We start from the raw sequence: 16487 nt of genomic DNA on the forward strand, positions 1-16487 counted from the left end.
CACTATACCATGCATTGCCTTTCTGGTGCATGTCACCTCTCAGGGGTTAATTAAGGCTTAAGCCTCCCTCCTCTCTGCCTGAGCTACTGTCATCCATTTCTCAACAGCACACCAAAAGCCTGTCTGAAATGATAGAGATGGATGGCACATAAATGGCCTTGGGGGAGTGCTATCTAAGACCAGATCATAGAGGAACCTGGTCTTGCAGCTATAGAGGTCCAGACACCACCTCTTTAGTTGACTGAGATAAACCCAGCTCTGTTTAGACTCCTGCCTGAGACTAACAGGCACAGTGTTGAGAGAAATCTCTCTCTCATTATGCTCATTAGGATGAAGTGTCACACTGATCCCAGTGCTGCTAGGTCTCTATTGTTCTGCATGGGTGCTCCCAAACTGACACTTGGCATACTGCTCACTCGCCAGTTTAAGAAGCTGAGGTCAAGTGTTAGGGTTCAGCTGGGATTCTTTTACAAAATATTTCAATAATTTGCTAATCATCGAGAGCAATGTAGACTCACAGGTGCATTAAGATAGGCTCGGGCTACTGATCAGAATGTTGCGAGTTCAAATCCTAGCACCGCCAAGCTGCCACGCTTGGGCCCTTTAGCAAAGCCAAGAACTTTCATTTGTTCAGCTGAATTGTAAATCACTTTGGATAAAAATCCATCTGCCAACTGATTAAATGGAAATGTACTTCAACGGAAAATACATCAGTCTTTTGCAAAGAGCTGCTGTCGTGGACTTGCCCTCTTTAAAACCGACATGGGTGCACTAGGTAAGAGATGAACGCTAGTGTAAAGTATAAATCGTAAGTCCTTGCCTAGTAAAGGCTTCAGTCATTTCCTCATCGTGGATGTCTCATGCATGACTTTGGTATGCTTCCCTGTGTGTGGTTTTTGTGATTGATTGTGTTTATGGTGCCTGCCTGTGTTTCGACTTTGATTTTAATCATGTTCATTTCATACAGTGGTGATTTTTTTTTTCTTCCCCCTCCCTGATGCCTTTTTCAATACAGCATTGCTTACTATCAAAATATCAGCATACGTAATTGTCCTAAATTAGGAGAACCATTCCTTTTACTGAGGTTAATCGGTTTGTGCTTATGGAATGCTTTGAGAGACTTGGTGTGGTCAACTTGGCAGTGCTTGTGAGACTTGCACTGCAGTGTATTGGCTGTGTGAGTGATTTTTCCTGCTCATGTTCAGCCCCAATCCATGGCTGAAGTGTTGGCTAAAAAGGAGGAGCTGGCCGATCGGCTAGAGAAGGCCAACGAGGAGGCCATCGCCAGTGCCATCGCTGAGGAGGAGCAGCTCACCCGCGAGATCCAGGCTGAGAACAACGAACTGGAGAGGGACACCGAGAGCGATTTTTCAGTGAGGAAACCAGCACACCTCACTTTGTCCAAATATTTTAGCTCAGTGTTTTTACTAATTATTTTTTTTTTTTAAACTTAGGTTGGCATTGGAAGCGGAGGCTGTGGGCTCAACTTAGACTGGAGTGAGATGTTGGCTGATTATGATGGTACTGGTTTTTGGTTCCTCACATGACAGTTGTGTGTGTGTATGTGTGAGCGTACGTACGTTTTGACTTGCTGTTTCTCATGGTGTGCGCAGCGCGAGAACCATGGCGTCAGAGCACCTCATGGGGGGACATAGTGGAGGAGGAACCAGCTCGGCCTCCTGGCCATGGCATCCATATGCATGAGAAGCTTTCCTCGCCATCACGCAAAAGGTACTGCAGTCCTTTGCATGGTTTCCAGATCAGGGCTTTGAACCAGAATTTTTTTCCTATTGGTTCGTTCCGAACAGAAACAGAATTTTAACGTTTCTGGTTTTGGGTTCCACCATTAAATAGACGTTCCCGAACCGGTTAGAACAAAAAAAATTCGTTCCCGGAACGGTTAATTACGTTCCCTGTCAGCTGTTTAACAAATGGCTATAAAATTATGTCTCTGTCTCATCCAGCTTAAGCCAAATGTAGGCTAATTCTATTACAACCTTCATTAAATAAGACAAGAAATAATTCAAAACAATTATTATTTCAATTGTTGGCGATTTGGATTCTCAGTATGTCTTCCCATCTACACAAACAGAAAAAGTGCCAAAAATGAAAGATAATTCGTTTAGTGTGTTACCAAAGGCTAGTCAGGCCCTATAGAGGGCTACCGCATGACGTCACCGCACCGCGAGATTTTGTTAGGCGCCATATTGGAAGACCAAGTACACATCTATGCAAGTACATACATTCATAAAACAAACTACACCTGAAATGTAGCCAGGGCCGGTTCTGCCCTAATCTGGACCCGGGTGCAACATCGCGCAACACCCCCCCCCCCCCCCCAAAAAAAAAAAACACCAGTCTAAATCAGGACATAACTATAAACATTTTATATCAACTATTTTAACTAAATGGGCTATAATAAATAAGCCTGCAGGCAGCCACGGCGGGCTGCCTCAGAAAAGTAACCATTCAATGACGCAACTGAAAGCCTGCAGCCACGGCGGGCTGCCTCAGAAAAGTAACCATTTGTCCTACCTTAAAACTCGTTTTGCATTTTCTGCCTCCTTTTTTGTATTTTCGACCCTCCGTTTATTTTCTTTCCTTTTCTGAAAACCCGATTTGTGTCCAGACATTTTGTTCTGCTACCAACGAACTAACTCGTCAGGTCTCGTCTCTCGAGCCCGCGATGATTCCCGTGGGAAGCGCAACAATTGATACATTTTTACAAACAGCCAATAGGGAGGTTGCAACATTCAGGCTCTTCTTTGCTCAGACACTCAGTAATGCACTTACTCACTTATTATCACATGGAGACGTGATAGTAGTCCACCTTCCCGCTCTCTCCATTCAGTCAGCGAACGTCACACAGGAAGTGAACCCCAGCGGGTCATAGAAACTTGCGCAGGAGAAGAATGACTTTTTTTTATTTGTAGGCTACGGAAACTTTGAGGAACGAAATAAAAACCGGTATTAACCGGTTACCATTATTTTTAATAAGCGTTTCTGTTCCGGAACATAAACAAATAATAAAGTTTCTGGTTTCGTTTCTGTTCCATGTGAAATAGAAAAAGTTCCCGGTTTTCGTTTTCGTTCCTTGAACCGGTTCAAAGCCCTGTTCCAGATAGTGGTTCCTATCAGTTGAGAGGACAGTTGTGAGTAAGCAGGCGGCATAAATAAAAGGAGTTGTGGCGTAATGATTTTGCCTATACATTGCTATGTCGATAATCTTTTAACTAGAGTAATGATCGGATTAATATTTTACTCCATAAACTGCCCTCTTTGGGAGCTATGCTTTTCAGAGTAAATTAAGTATTCATATCTGAGCCCTATCTTGAGAAGTAGCATTTTGGGCAGCAGGTAAAAGGATTTTTGTTTGTTGGCAGAACCATTGCAGAGTCCAAGAAGAAACATGAAGAGAAGCAGCTTAAAGCTCAGCAGCTGCGAGACAAGCTGAGAGAGGAGAAGAGCCACAAGCTGCAGAAACTTTTAGAGAGAGTGAGTCTTAGCTACATTTTCTCCCGATGCTGAAGGACGATTACACCAGAATACGACAGCAACATAGCACCCTGGCTCAGCTGTTTTAGTGAAATAGGGTGGTGAGGCCGTTATGTCAAACAAGTACATGACACCGAAATCGTTTTCATCAGCCGCTCTTGAAATGGTTTGTTTTCTTTTCTTCCATTCTGAGATGAAGGAAACTTGAAACAATCTTGTATATTTACACGTCAGTGCCTGAAAGTGAATATTAACATGCAATATACTCTTCAGAGAGCAGGTGTTAAGAACACAAGCATGTGATGACAGAGGCTTGGAAGAGAGAGTTGTTTTTGGATCATGTTATGAATGTGGCTCTGCCTGCCCTTTTTTTTTCTCTCTCTCATGATCTAAATCTGGGCGGCACGGTGGTGTAGTGGTTAGCGCTGTCGCCTCACAGCAAGAAGGTCCTGGGTTCGAGCCCCGTGGCTGGCGAGGGCCTTTCTGTGTGGAGTTTGCATGTTCTCCCCGTGTCCGCGTGGGTTTCCTCCGGGTGCTCCGGTTTCCCCCACAGTCCAAAGACACGCAGGTTAGGTTAACTGGTGACTCTAAATTGAGCGTAGGTGTGAATGTGAGTGTGAATGGTTGTCTGTGTCTATGTGTCAGCCCTGTGATGACCTGGCGACTTGTCCAGGGTGTACCCCGCCTTTCGCCCGTAGTCAGCTGGGATAGGCTCCAGCTTGCCTGCGACCCTGTAGAACAGGATAAAGCGGCGAGAGATGATCTAAATCTCATGATGGACATCATGAGTTGGGAGAACATCTTCACGTATCATCAGATAATATTTTACTTTACCACAACTGGCAGATGCTCTTATCCAGAGCGCCTTCTAGAAGTGCTTTCTTGTCTCCATCAAGAACATCATGCATCTGTAAAGCCTTGTTAGGGAGCAGTTAACACAACAAGAAAAACGCACATGTTTTTGGTTTTTGAGTTGGTGCGCATTAAAGTGCTTTTGTGGAGGGGTGTGTTCACTATTCAGACAGCCATGGAATTTTCATTCCACCACAGAGAAGTCTTTTGGGATTATTTATTTATTTATTTATTTATTTATTTTTCTTCCCATCTGTCCTACCCCGAACTTGCAGGAGAAGGAGGTGAGGAAATGGAAAGAAGAGCTGCTAGAGCAGAGGAGGAGGATGATGGAGGAGAAGCTGCTCCATGCGGAGTTCAAGCGGGAGCTGCAGCTGCAGGCCATTGTGAAAAAGGCACAGGAAGAGGAGGCAAAGGTGAGGATGTCGCTGGCCTTTTTGGGGTGGCTTAGTAGTACACCATGAAGTGTTGCTCCATCACAGCTCTAGGGTTTAATCAGGAGCTTGGGTTGCTATCTGTGTGCATGTTCTACCTCCTGTATGTGCATGTTCTACCTCTCAAAAGTATGTTAGTAGGTTGATTGATTATGCTCAAGTTCTCCTGGGGGGGGGGGGGGGTGCCTGTGCATGCATGTGCCCTGTAATGGGCTGTATTTCCACCTTGTATACAGTGTTAAGATTAGCTCTCGAAGATACAGGGACCTTGACTAGGATAAAATGATGATGATTAATGGAATAATTTTAGACATAAATGGTGGTCACTTGTAGGTGAATGAGATCGCATTCATAAACACACTGGAGGCTCAGAATAAGAGACATGATGTGCTGGCCAAGCTGAACGAGTATGAACAGCGACTCGGTGAGCTACAGGAGGAGCGACAGAGGAGGCAAGAGGAGAAGCAGGCCAGAGATGAAGCTGTGCAGGTTGGATGATGTTCCCCACCACCACCACTCTACCGTACATGTTACGGTAGCTTTCAGTACTCTGATGCATGTACAGTCCCAGGCAAAAGTTTGGACACACCTAATACAATGTTTCTCTTTATTTTTATTAATTAAAAGACACATCATGTCTTAAAGTAATGATGGATGTCGTTTCTCTTTACTTAGTTGAGCGGTTCTTGACATAGTATGGATTGCTACAGTTGTGGAATAGGGCTATTTACTGTATTATTATTTCCTGTTTACTGTTTGATCTCAAATGCATTAAGAAGGCAAGAAATTGCACTAATTAACTTTTGACGAGACACACTTGTTAACTGAAAAGCATTCCAGGTGACTCCCTCATGAAGCTGGTTAAGAAAATGCCAATAGTGTGCAAAGCGTCATCAAGGTAAACGCTGGCTACTTTGAGGAATCTAAAATGTGAAACAGATTTCGTTTTTCTTTTTTTAGTTTTATCATACAATTCCATACATGTTCCATACATTTATTTCAGTTTTGATGTCTTCAGTGTTCTACAATGTAGAAAATAGTCGAAATACAGAAAAACCTATGGATGAGGTGTGTCCAAACTTTTGACTGGTACTGTACTACTTCACTGTACTTTCTTTTCCCCTCGTCTGTTACTTTCTTATATTCTCTCATATAAATCGTGGTGATGTGTTTGCGTGTGTGTGTTGTGTAACAGGAGCGAAAGCGGGCTCTAGAAGCAGAGCGACAGGCACGGGTGGAGGAGCTCTTGATGAAGAGAAGAGAGCAGGAAGCGCGGATAGAGCAGCAGCGGCAGGAGAAGGAGAGAGCCAGGGAGGATGCGGCCCGCGAGAGAGCAAGGTCTGAACCAATACCAACCAGACAGCTGCATGCTATCTGACTAGTGTCCTTAAAGCATATACACTACCGTTCAAAAGTTTGGGGTCACCCAGACAATTTTGTGTTTTCCATGAAAAGTCACACTTTTATTTACCACCATAAGTTGTAAAATGAATAGAAGATATAGTCAAGACATTTTTCTGGCCATTTTGAGCATTTAATCGACCCCACAAATGTGATGCTCCAGAAAGTCAATCTGCTCAAAGGAAGGTCAGTTTTATAGCTTCTCTAAAGAGCTCAACTGTTTTCAGCTGTGCTAACATGATTGTACAAGGGTTTTCTAATCATCCATTAGCCTTCTGAGGCAATGAGCAAACACATTGTACCATTAGAACACTGGAGTGAGAGTTGCTGGAAATGGGCCTCTATGGAGCACTTGCATGTGACGTCACAGCCGATCCAGATTGTGACAGACGCCATCTTGTCGGTCAAACGCCATATTTCTGCCTTCTACCGGTACTTCTGGTTCTACTTCTGCTTTTACTTCTACCTTTTCTTCTGGAAAACCCTACTATATACAATTCTACTACAACGGCTGCAGCTATAAGCTCTCCCTACCTGTGCACGTTTTTTATGTTTTTTGTGTGTATTTTTGCATGTTTGTCTGTACCGGACTTCAATATCCACTACAACTGTATGGACTTACTGGTCATTGGTTTCCAGCAGAAAATAACGGTTTGTAGCGATTTCCATCGCATGCACAACATTCCGGACGGGATAGCGAGACCAGCGGGGTCTCCGTGGATTGTTATCGGAAGCAAAGCGAAGGAGGCGGCGCCGGGAGCAGAAGCAAAAGCGAGGCTGCAGAGCCAGCCTGTTGACTAAGCTCAGAAAACAGCCACTCAAACCTCCACTGGTAAGCCTCTACCTCTCCAACGCCAGATCCATGTAAACAACACGGACAATTTGGAATTACAGCTGGAATTACCTTATTCTATTCTATAATCGGCTGGTCAGTGCTATACTCAATACTTAAGTGACTTACCCGTCCAATGAGGATTCTTGTTTACAAGATGCCACATCTGAGTCGCTGACAAATCCTGAATTTCTGTAAAGATAACTGTCCAGAGATTTATAAGCACGCAGTGCTTCACCACTGAACAGCGAGGGAAAGTTAATGAGGTAATTATACACGTCTGGGTATTCCGCTGGCAGTTCAAAATCCGGTCGTGAAAACTCCGTCCGGTAAGCCATAAGGGTCACTAATCTGTAGATCGTTTATTTTAGACATATATCTAGTTATCTGTTCATTAGAAAAATGAGCCGTGTAGTCCTTCGGTTGAAATTGATCCATTCTGTACACGAGTGTAGCAGTATTCAGCGGTGTTTTTTACCGTCAAGATGGCGGCTGTTTACATTCCGGTCACGTGACTGCAAGATCTCTATAGAGGATGTGCGGTCACGTGACCCGTCCGTGTTTACTCCGCCATATTGGATGGCTTCAGGATTGTTTACCTTGCGCGAGCGTAATGGATCCATGGAGTAATCCCCAAGAAAATTCGGAAAATACCCCATCTACATCGCGCGATAACTTGTCTAAGTTTGTTCAGCATCTTGAAGGTGACGTGAGGCAGTGTTACGTGGAAAAGTGTTCCAGGTTGGGGATTGCAGATCCGTACAACTTGCCGCAATCCTTGTTCAGGGAAATTCAGAGCTGCGGTGCCGGCGACTTGCCCGATCTGGCCTACCACGACATTTACAATTTTCTCGTTAATCGTGAATCATGTTACACTGGCAAAGCGCTCAAAGCTTACAAGAGCCTGGAAGCTTATAAATATTTTGTTGCGGGATGGATATCTCAACTATACCTCTGGAAGGTTCCGAAGAAGAATGTCTACTTGATAACCTCACGGGTAAGTGGCATTAAGGCGTTTATCATAGAGAGACTATGCAGGACGTTTTATCGCTTATTTAGTAATTTTAATACAGAATTTACTCTGATGAAATTATTCAGACACTCCAATGCCCCCCCCTAAAGAAAAAATCGGATCTGCGTGATTCAGCTGTGAAAAAGGCACATCCGCCGTTTGCATCCCTGTTTAAACTCGTAGGTTAACCGACTTTAACCGGCTAATGAGGCTTGGTGGTTGGTCAAGATTTTTTTTTTTTAGTTTTCGCCATCCCTACTATGGATTGGCCTTTCAAAGGCATATATGAGCCAAAAAGATAAAACATTGTCATAGACTAGGCCAGGGTAGTAGGGCTAGGCATAGCCATTTTAAACGTGAGAGACTGTCTAGTTTCTAAGTATGCAGTTATCATTCAATCCGAAAATCAACTTAACAGATGTACTAGGAGTATTGAATTAGATTATACCTACCTGATATGAAGTGTTCACTACAAATTCAGCTGGTAGAACTGGGGTTCCGGTTTTCTCTTCGCACAGCGGACACCCATTTTGCACGTCTCTCCTCGTCTGCGGGGAATCTATAAAATGACAGGCCCTCCTTTTGGCCCTGTCTATTGGTACAACCAAATGCTGAACAAGATATAACCATTCTCGAAAGATCTACTCCCACACACTTGATAATTAGAACGGGTTCGTCTAAGTTCTAGGCACAACCTTGCCGTCCAAAATGGCGGATGATCTCGTGACATCACATGCATGCTCTCTATACAGCTATGTAGATATTGCACCAAAAACCAGACATTTGCAGCTAGAATAGTCATTTACTACATTAGCAATGTATAGAGTGTATTTCTGATTAGTTTAAAGTGATCTTCATTGAAAAGAACAGTGCTTTTCTTTCAAAAATAAGGACATTTCAAAGTGACCCCAAACTTTTGAACGGTAGTGTACACAGAACCATGGCCTCATTTTCGTTTATAAATGCCTTGAGACCTCAAGAATGGCACAGGAATAGTTTTAAGCATTAACAATAAATCTAATAGTCATTTTTACGATTAAAGTGATTTATATAGGTAGCGGTCTGAGTGAATGACCTTGACGTCTGTAACGTCACAGCAGGAAGTCTATCGGTCTCATCGCCATTTCCGCTATACTAAAACACAGAGCTGACTGCAACTCCGATCCTCCATTTTGAGCTAATTTAACGCTATGCCACATAGATGTGTTGCTGGCCGGTGCAGCAACACGACAGAAGGTGGATTTACGTTGCATTCATGGCCCAAGAATGTTCAAACTGCAAAGATTTGGACACGTTTTGCAAGAAGTTCACAGGCACTACAAAGTGGTCTCTCCTCTGCTCTGCACATTTTACTGAAGACTCGTACGAGACCTCTGATCTGTTGAGGAGCGTTGGCTATAAGCCCGTATTGAAAGAGGGTGCAGTACCAACAATTAAAGAAAAGGAAAACTACAAGAAAAGGGAAGTATTTTATTTATTTATTTATTTATTTATTTTTTAAGAAAAGCTCAGTTGTTGCACCAGTCCTCCTGGAATGAGCTGAGGGTTGTTGGTAAAACCCGGGATGGAACGGGACGGTAACATTAAAGCAAGTCGGTAACGGTATTTCTTGCTCATCTCATCTCATTATCTGTAGCCGCTTTATCCTGTTCTACAGGGTCGCAGGCAAGCCGGAGCCTATCCCAGCTGACTACGGGCGAAAGGCGGGGTACACCCTGGACAAGTCGCCAGGTCATCACAGGGCTGACACATAGACACAGACAACCATTCACACTCACATTCACACCTACGGTCAATTTAGAGTCACCAGTTAACCTAACCTGCATGTCTTTGGACTGTGGGGGAAACCGGAGCACCCGGAGGAAACCCACGCGGACACGGGGAGAACATGCAAACTCTACACAGAAAGGCCCTCGCCGGCCACGGGGCTCGAACCCGGACGTTCTTGCTGTGAGGCGACAGCGCTAACCACTACACCACCGTGCCGCCCCGGTATTTCTTGCTTTCACCATAAATTTTTATTTATATGACTTTGGTCTATAGCTGTAAAAGGCCTCGGCCTTAAAACCGGTTACCGCAGTGACGTCACTCACGCACTCAGGGCTGGCTGGCTCAGCGGGGCAACTCGAATGCCAACTTTCCGGTCGATTTTAACTCTCAAAAATATATTGTTTTATTCCAATGTATGCAGCATACAAGAGTCAAGGATGGAGATCCTATCCACTCAGAAATGTATTTAAAAATAAAGGTTCTGCGTATGTGCTTTAAAAACATGTTCTGCCAAAATCAAAATCTATCAATCTTTTCTATACCTATCCACTATTTTTAAGTGGTTGTCTTTAAAAGCAGTGTAAATAGTTGCTAATTAGCTGAGAATATGAAGAGACCAATTCACCGGCACAAATAGGCTACATTTTAAATAGTAACAAGTGCAAAGCTGGTCTTGAGAACTCGAAGAGGAAGCACTGCGTGCATCTGAGAAGAAACTTTGTGTGCCCAATATACCTGTTTTAATATAGACAGTTAACTAACACTTAATGTTTGCAACACTTCCAGTCTAACACGCACACCAAAAAAAAAAAAAAACCAACCCATTACGTGTATTAACAGCAGGGCTGGGTGGTTCAAATGGGTTCCATGTAAAGTCTGCCAGCTTAGCAACTCTGATGACCAGGTGGCCTCGTTGCACATCAGGACACACTGTGAATTAGAGGTGTAATTCAGTGTCACTATCTGTGTTATAATTTAACGCTCCAGATATTCCTATCTGTGTTCACATTTCAACCTCAGACCTGAACTGGCCTCTGGAGCAGACTGAGTGGGATGAATGTCTTGACAACAAATTGTATAAATAAATCCTACTGTCAATAAGAGACTTGCATTTTCTTTGAAAATGGACATGATCAAATGGTGAAAACATGAGGTGCCACATTTAGTGATTCATGGCTCATCCATGGCTTTTTATTAAAGGGTGAAAGAACCATCATGATGCCAGTTCTGCAGAACAGCTGAGAAAATATTTTACTCTCTTGTCCTGCTCGAAGTGCCACAAGGCAACAATTTTATTCTCAAAGTGCTTTGGATGATGCATTTAACTAAGTTTTAAAACTTTTATCACTAAACATCTTGTTTAGTTACTTATTTATCTGTGTACTTTTATTTATTTTATAGATTTTACAATGCATGTTTTTTCCGTGAAATCGTCCCAGGTGTTGAGATATGGCATTAAACAAAAATGACCTATCTACCCGTTATATTTGTATTCACATTTAAACTACAAGTGAGCATGGTCTAGACTATGAGCAGTTTTCTTTTTATGTGAACCTGGAAACACTGAAATACACTGGGGGGGAACCAGCATTGCTAGAAAACAATCATTTTTTCACCCACAACTCGTAAATAACCAGTGGAAAATTATTTTATTCAACTCCAACTATTTCACCGGAGTTCATCATGATCAGTCTCAACCAGATGCTAATCTAATGTACCTGAGTAAGTTAACCATCTTTTGAAATGTTTCAGAAATCCAGGAACTGTTGTTTATAGTTGACAGCAGTAGCCACCTGATGATCTTTTATCGTATTTACTTCAGTATTAGGGTTTGTTACATTCCAAAATCTCATCTCATTATCTCTAGCCGCTTTATCCTGTTCTACAGGGTCGCAGGCAAGCTGGAGCCTATCCCAGCTGACTACGGGCGAAAGGCGGGGTACACCCTGGACAAGTCGCCAGGTCATCACAGGGCTGACACATAGACACAGACAACCATTCACACTCACATTCACACCTACGCTCAATTTAGAGTCACCAGTTAACCTAACCTGCATGTCTTTGGACTGTGGGGGAAACCGGAGCACCCGGAGGAAACCCACGCGGACACGGGGAGAACATGCAAACTCCACACAGAAAGGCCCTCGCCGGCCACGGGGCTCGAACCCGGACCTTCTTGCTGTGAGGCGACAGCACTAACCACTACACCACCGTGCCGGCCCATTCCAAAATCTGCATTAATTAATTAATTAATTAAGCTGCAGTTGATTGTAATGCCTATATGATTGATGACACAAATTATAGAACCCCGATTCCAAAAAAGTTGGGACAAAGTACAAATTGTAAATAAAAACCGAATGCAATAATTTACAAATCTCAAAAACTGATATTGTATTCACAATAGAACATAGACAACATATCAAATGTTGAAAGTGAGACATTTTGAAATTTCATGCCAAATATTGGCTCATTTGAAATTTCATGACAGCAACACGTCTCAAAAAAGTTGGGACGGGGCAATAAGAGGCTGGAAAAGTTAAAGGTACAAAAAAGGAACAGCTGGAGGACCAAATTGCAACTCAATAGGTCAATTAGCAATAGGTCATTAACATGACTGGGTATAAAAAGACTATCTTGGAGTGGCAGCAGCTCTCAGAAGTAAAGATGGGAAGAGGATCACCAATCCCCCTAATTCTGCGCCGACAAATAGTGGAGCAATATCAGAAAGGAGTTCGACAGTGTAAAATTGCAAAGAGTTTGAACATATCATCATCATCATCATCATCATCTACAGTGCATAATATCATCAAAAGATTCAGAGAATCTGGAAGAATCTCTGTGCGTAAGGGTCAAGGCCGGAAAACCATACTGGGTGCCCGTGATCTTCGGGGCCTTAGACGGCACTGCATCACATACAGGCATGCTTCTGTATTGGAAATCACAAAATGGGCTCAGGAATATTTCCAGAGAACATTATCTGTGAACACAATTCACCGTGCCATCCGCCGTTGCCAGCTAAAACTCTATAGTTCAAAGAAGAAGCCGTATCTAAACATGATCCAGAAGCGCAGATGTCTTCTCTGGGCCAAGTCTCATTTAAAATAGACTGTGGCAAAGTGGAAAACTGTTCTGTGGTCAGACGAATCAAAATGTGAAGTTCTTTATGGAAATCAGGGACGCCGTGTCATTCGGACTAAAGAGGAGAAGGACGACCCAAGTTATCAGCGCCCAGTTCAGAAGCCTGCATCTCTGATGGTATGGGGTTGCATTAGTGCGTGTGGCATGGGCAGCTTACACATCTGGAAAGACACCATCAATGCTGAAAGGTATATCCAGGTTCTAGAGCAACATGTGCTCCCATCCAGATGACGTCTCTTTCAGGGAAGACCTTGCATTTTCCAACATGACAATGCCAAACCACATACTGCATCGATTACAGCATCATGGCTGCATAGAAGAAGGGTCCGGGTACTGAACTGGCCAGCCTGCAGTCCAGATCTTTCACCCATAGAAAACATTTGGTGCGTCATAAAACGGAAGATACGACAAAAAAGACCTAAGACAGTTGAGCAACTAGAATTCTACATTAGACAAGAATGGGTTAACATTCCTATCCCTAAACTTGAGCAACTTGTCTCCTCAGTCCCCAGACGTTTACAGACTGTTGTAAAGAGAAAAGGGGATGTCTCACAGTGGTAAACATGGCCTTGTCCCAACTTTTTTGAGATATGTTGTCATGAAATTTAAAATCACCTAATTTTTCTCTTTAAATGATACATTTTCTCAGTTTAAACATTTGATGCGTCATCTATGTTCTATTCTGAATAAAATATGGAATTTTGAAACTTCCACATCATTGCATTCCGTTTTTATTTACAATTTGTACTTTGTCCCAACTTTTTTGGAATCGGGGTTGTAAAATCAGTCAATTCCTTTTTTGTGGAAATTTTTTTCATAACACTGACAAACATGCTGAGAATGAAATAATATTGTTATTATTATTAAAAAGCAGAGACCTCCTGCTCTGTGCAATGTATGAGCTGGATGGAGCAGTGACCTATAAATAAAAGTACATTTATGACTTTCAGGCCAGTTTGTGCACAACATTTGGTAAAAATATAGTTTTGTTTTGGAGCTCAGTAGAGCAGTGTTTAGGTTGGGCTCATGGCGCAAACCACTGGCAATAGGAAAAAGAGCCCTTTTATTCTTATGTTAATAAGCATCGTCTTTTTCCTGTGAGCTTCATTCAAACACCCTACAAGCTCATGACTGCATCATGAGTAAAAGGCTCACGCAACATTTTATGGATCCCAATCCTAACGCACACCAAGTCTCAACCAGATGCCCTGTGAACCTTTCTGGCAAGATTTCTTAAAATAAATAAATAATGCAGCTCCTCTTCATTGTCTGTCTGTGTTTTAAATGATTACAAACATATTATTCAAATGTATTCATCTTCTCTTAGAATTGTAATGTGGCCATATGCATGCCAGAACACCACATGTGGTCTGACTAATCGGATCGTCTGTGCTGATTTGCTTGTGCTGTTTATGGCCCTGATCAGAATTTGTATTACTGATGATTATGCATGAGTTTTTATTGTTGCTCTTAGAAATGGTTATTAGTATTGACTTTAGCATTTTAACTTTTGTTTTACTTGTTTACCAAATGGTAATAAGATGTCTGTTTCCTTCCTCAGGCCTCAGTTTTATGACTGCAGTATTTAATTTAGTTTGTTTTTCCCAATAATCTTTAAAACAACTACACTTTTTTTTTTAAATGGTGGCTGAGGACTGGCTTTTGTGATTTGAAAACATGAAGAGTTTGAGATTAGAAGACCAAGAATGACCACTCATCATTGGGGAAAAAAAAAAGCTATGCAGAACTTCGTGTGTGTGTGTGTTCTCTGCAGAGACCGTGAGGAGCGTCTGGCTGCCCTGAGTGCCGCTCAGCAGGAGGCCATGGAGGAGCTGCAGAAGAAGATTCAAATGAAGGCAACTTGCTTCAATTCCCTTCCATAACATTTATCATTTCTCTTCAGGATGTAATTCAGACCTTGGGTCTGAAGTGTACTGCTTTCCTTTCTTCTTATGCATACTACCCATAGCATGATGAGAGCAGTCGCAGGCACATGGAGCAGATTGAACAGAGGAAAGAGAAGGCAGCTGAGCTGAGCAGCGGCAGACATGCCAACACAGACTACGCTCCTAAACTCACTCCCTACGAGCGCAAGAAACAGTGCTCCCTTTGCGGTGTTGTGGTGAGAGACTCACTTCACAGTTACACGTTTCCAAAACTATTTGAGTGTTCTGTATTATACCATACCACAACACTGCTGAATACTCAGTTCTGATTAGTCAGAAAGTGATGATTAGTTTATAGTAGCTCTGACGGTAGTCCAGATAGAAAGGCAAATCACAGGTTTATATTAATTCACTCATTCTCATGTTATTGTTTCTATAGTAACAGATGGTTCACAGGTAGAGTGAAAGCACCACTTAAACCTAATAGTTAACAGATTTGGGTTGATTAGGGAACAACTATTTAAACTGATAACATGCAAGATGTGTCGTTCTGTAATTAATTTAAAAAATCACTGGAAAATAGTTGTGGTATAAGAGGAATGAAACATGACGCCACCCCATGGTTATTTATTTTCCTATAACCGTACACCCCACAGGGTTTTAATCTTTACTTATGTAATGTACCATGTACCAAATATAATGTGTTATAAATCAATAAATAAAAGTAATGCACCAAATCACCAACCTGGGGAAGAGGGTATTGATGTCATGCTGGATCAGGAGAGTCTGAACTGGTTCTGCTGTGAACACATCTGAATACTGGTCCAGCAGTTCTCCCAGCTCTTGGCATTGTTGGCCAGAGAGGTCATTCCCCAGCTGGACCACTGCATGCCCTGGAGGATCTGGGGACACAAGGGCATGGTCTGAGAGCAGTGGAAGGGCTCTGTCCAGCACTTTAACAGATTTATGTGATATAGTTAGGTGTCTTTGTGCTTCCTCAGCTGTTGCATGTGATAATTCACTGGCCAAACATGCTCAGCCACTGTGACGGAACCCTGCCACTATACGAGGAACTTGCAGTGGGGATGAGTAGCAGCACCTGATCACCAAGCTGGAACTCCTGGGATCAGGCAGAACAGTTGTAGTGGCAGCTCTGCTGGGCCTGGGTGGTGAACATGTGCTGATGCATGATTGGGACCACCTTGTCAGTGTGCTCTTGCATCTCTTTCACATGCTTGGTGGTAGTCTGAAAAAGTGAGGCCTTCTCTTCCCAGGCCTCCTTGGCCACATCCAGGAGGCCTTGGGGCCTTCTCCCAAACTGCAGCTTGAAGTGGGTGAAGCCAGTTGAAGCTTGGGGCGTCTCCCAGATGGCAAAAAGGATGTAGGGAAGACCGAGGTCTCAATTCTGGCCATCTTTGTCCACTGCTAACCTCAGCATCCTCTTTAGGGTCTGGTTGAAGCTCTCAACCAACCTGTCAGTCTGCGGATGATACAGCAGCACGTGACTCTGCTTCACCTGCAATAGCTGACATACATCCGCCATTAGTTTCGAGATGAAGGGAGGTACCCTGATCAGTGAGTTTTTGTCTTTGGGGAGCCCCATGCAGGAAAATGGCAGATGCAGTTCCTGGGCGATGTTCTTGGAGATGGCCTTCTGCACTGGCACT

General features: G+C 43.1%; 1 protein-coding gene across 5 annotated transcripts in view; it reads left to right on the plus strand.

Annotated features, from left to right (window-relative positions):
- The window catches only part of scaper (S-phase cyclin A-associated protein in the ER), a 186493-nt gene that overhangs the window by 74235 nt on the left and 95771 nt on the right, over nt 1-16487 (plus strand). For all 5 annotated transcript variants that reach the window (XM_060914836.1, XM_060914837.1, XM_060914840.1 and 2 more), the window contains 9 exons: nt 1206-1373; nt 1455-1521; nt 1614-1731; nt 3384-3495; nt 4623-4763; nt 5115-5270; nt 5977-6119; nt 14709-14790; nt 14904-15056. In XM_060914836.1, coding sequence (XP_060770819.1) covers nt 1206-1373; nt 1455-1521; nt 1614-1731; nt 3384-3495; nt 4623-4763; nt 5115-5270; nt 5977-6119; nt 14709-14790; nt 14904-15056 — 1140 coding nt within the window. The remainder of the gene's footprint in view (nt 1-1205; nt 1374-1454; nt 1522-1613; nt 1732-3383; nt 3496-4622; nt 4764-5114; nt 5271-5976; nt 6120-14708; nt 14791-14903; nt 15057-16487) is intronic.

The sequence above is a fragment of the Neoarius graeffei genome, chromosome 2 (genome assembly GCF_027579695.1).
Source record: "Neoarius graeffei isolate fNeoGra1 chromosome 2, fNeoGra1.pri, whole genome shotgun sequence".
Lineage (NCBI taxonomy): Eukaryota > Metazoa > Chordata > Actinopteri > Siluriformes > Ariidae > Neoarius > Neoarius graeffei.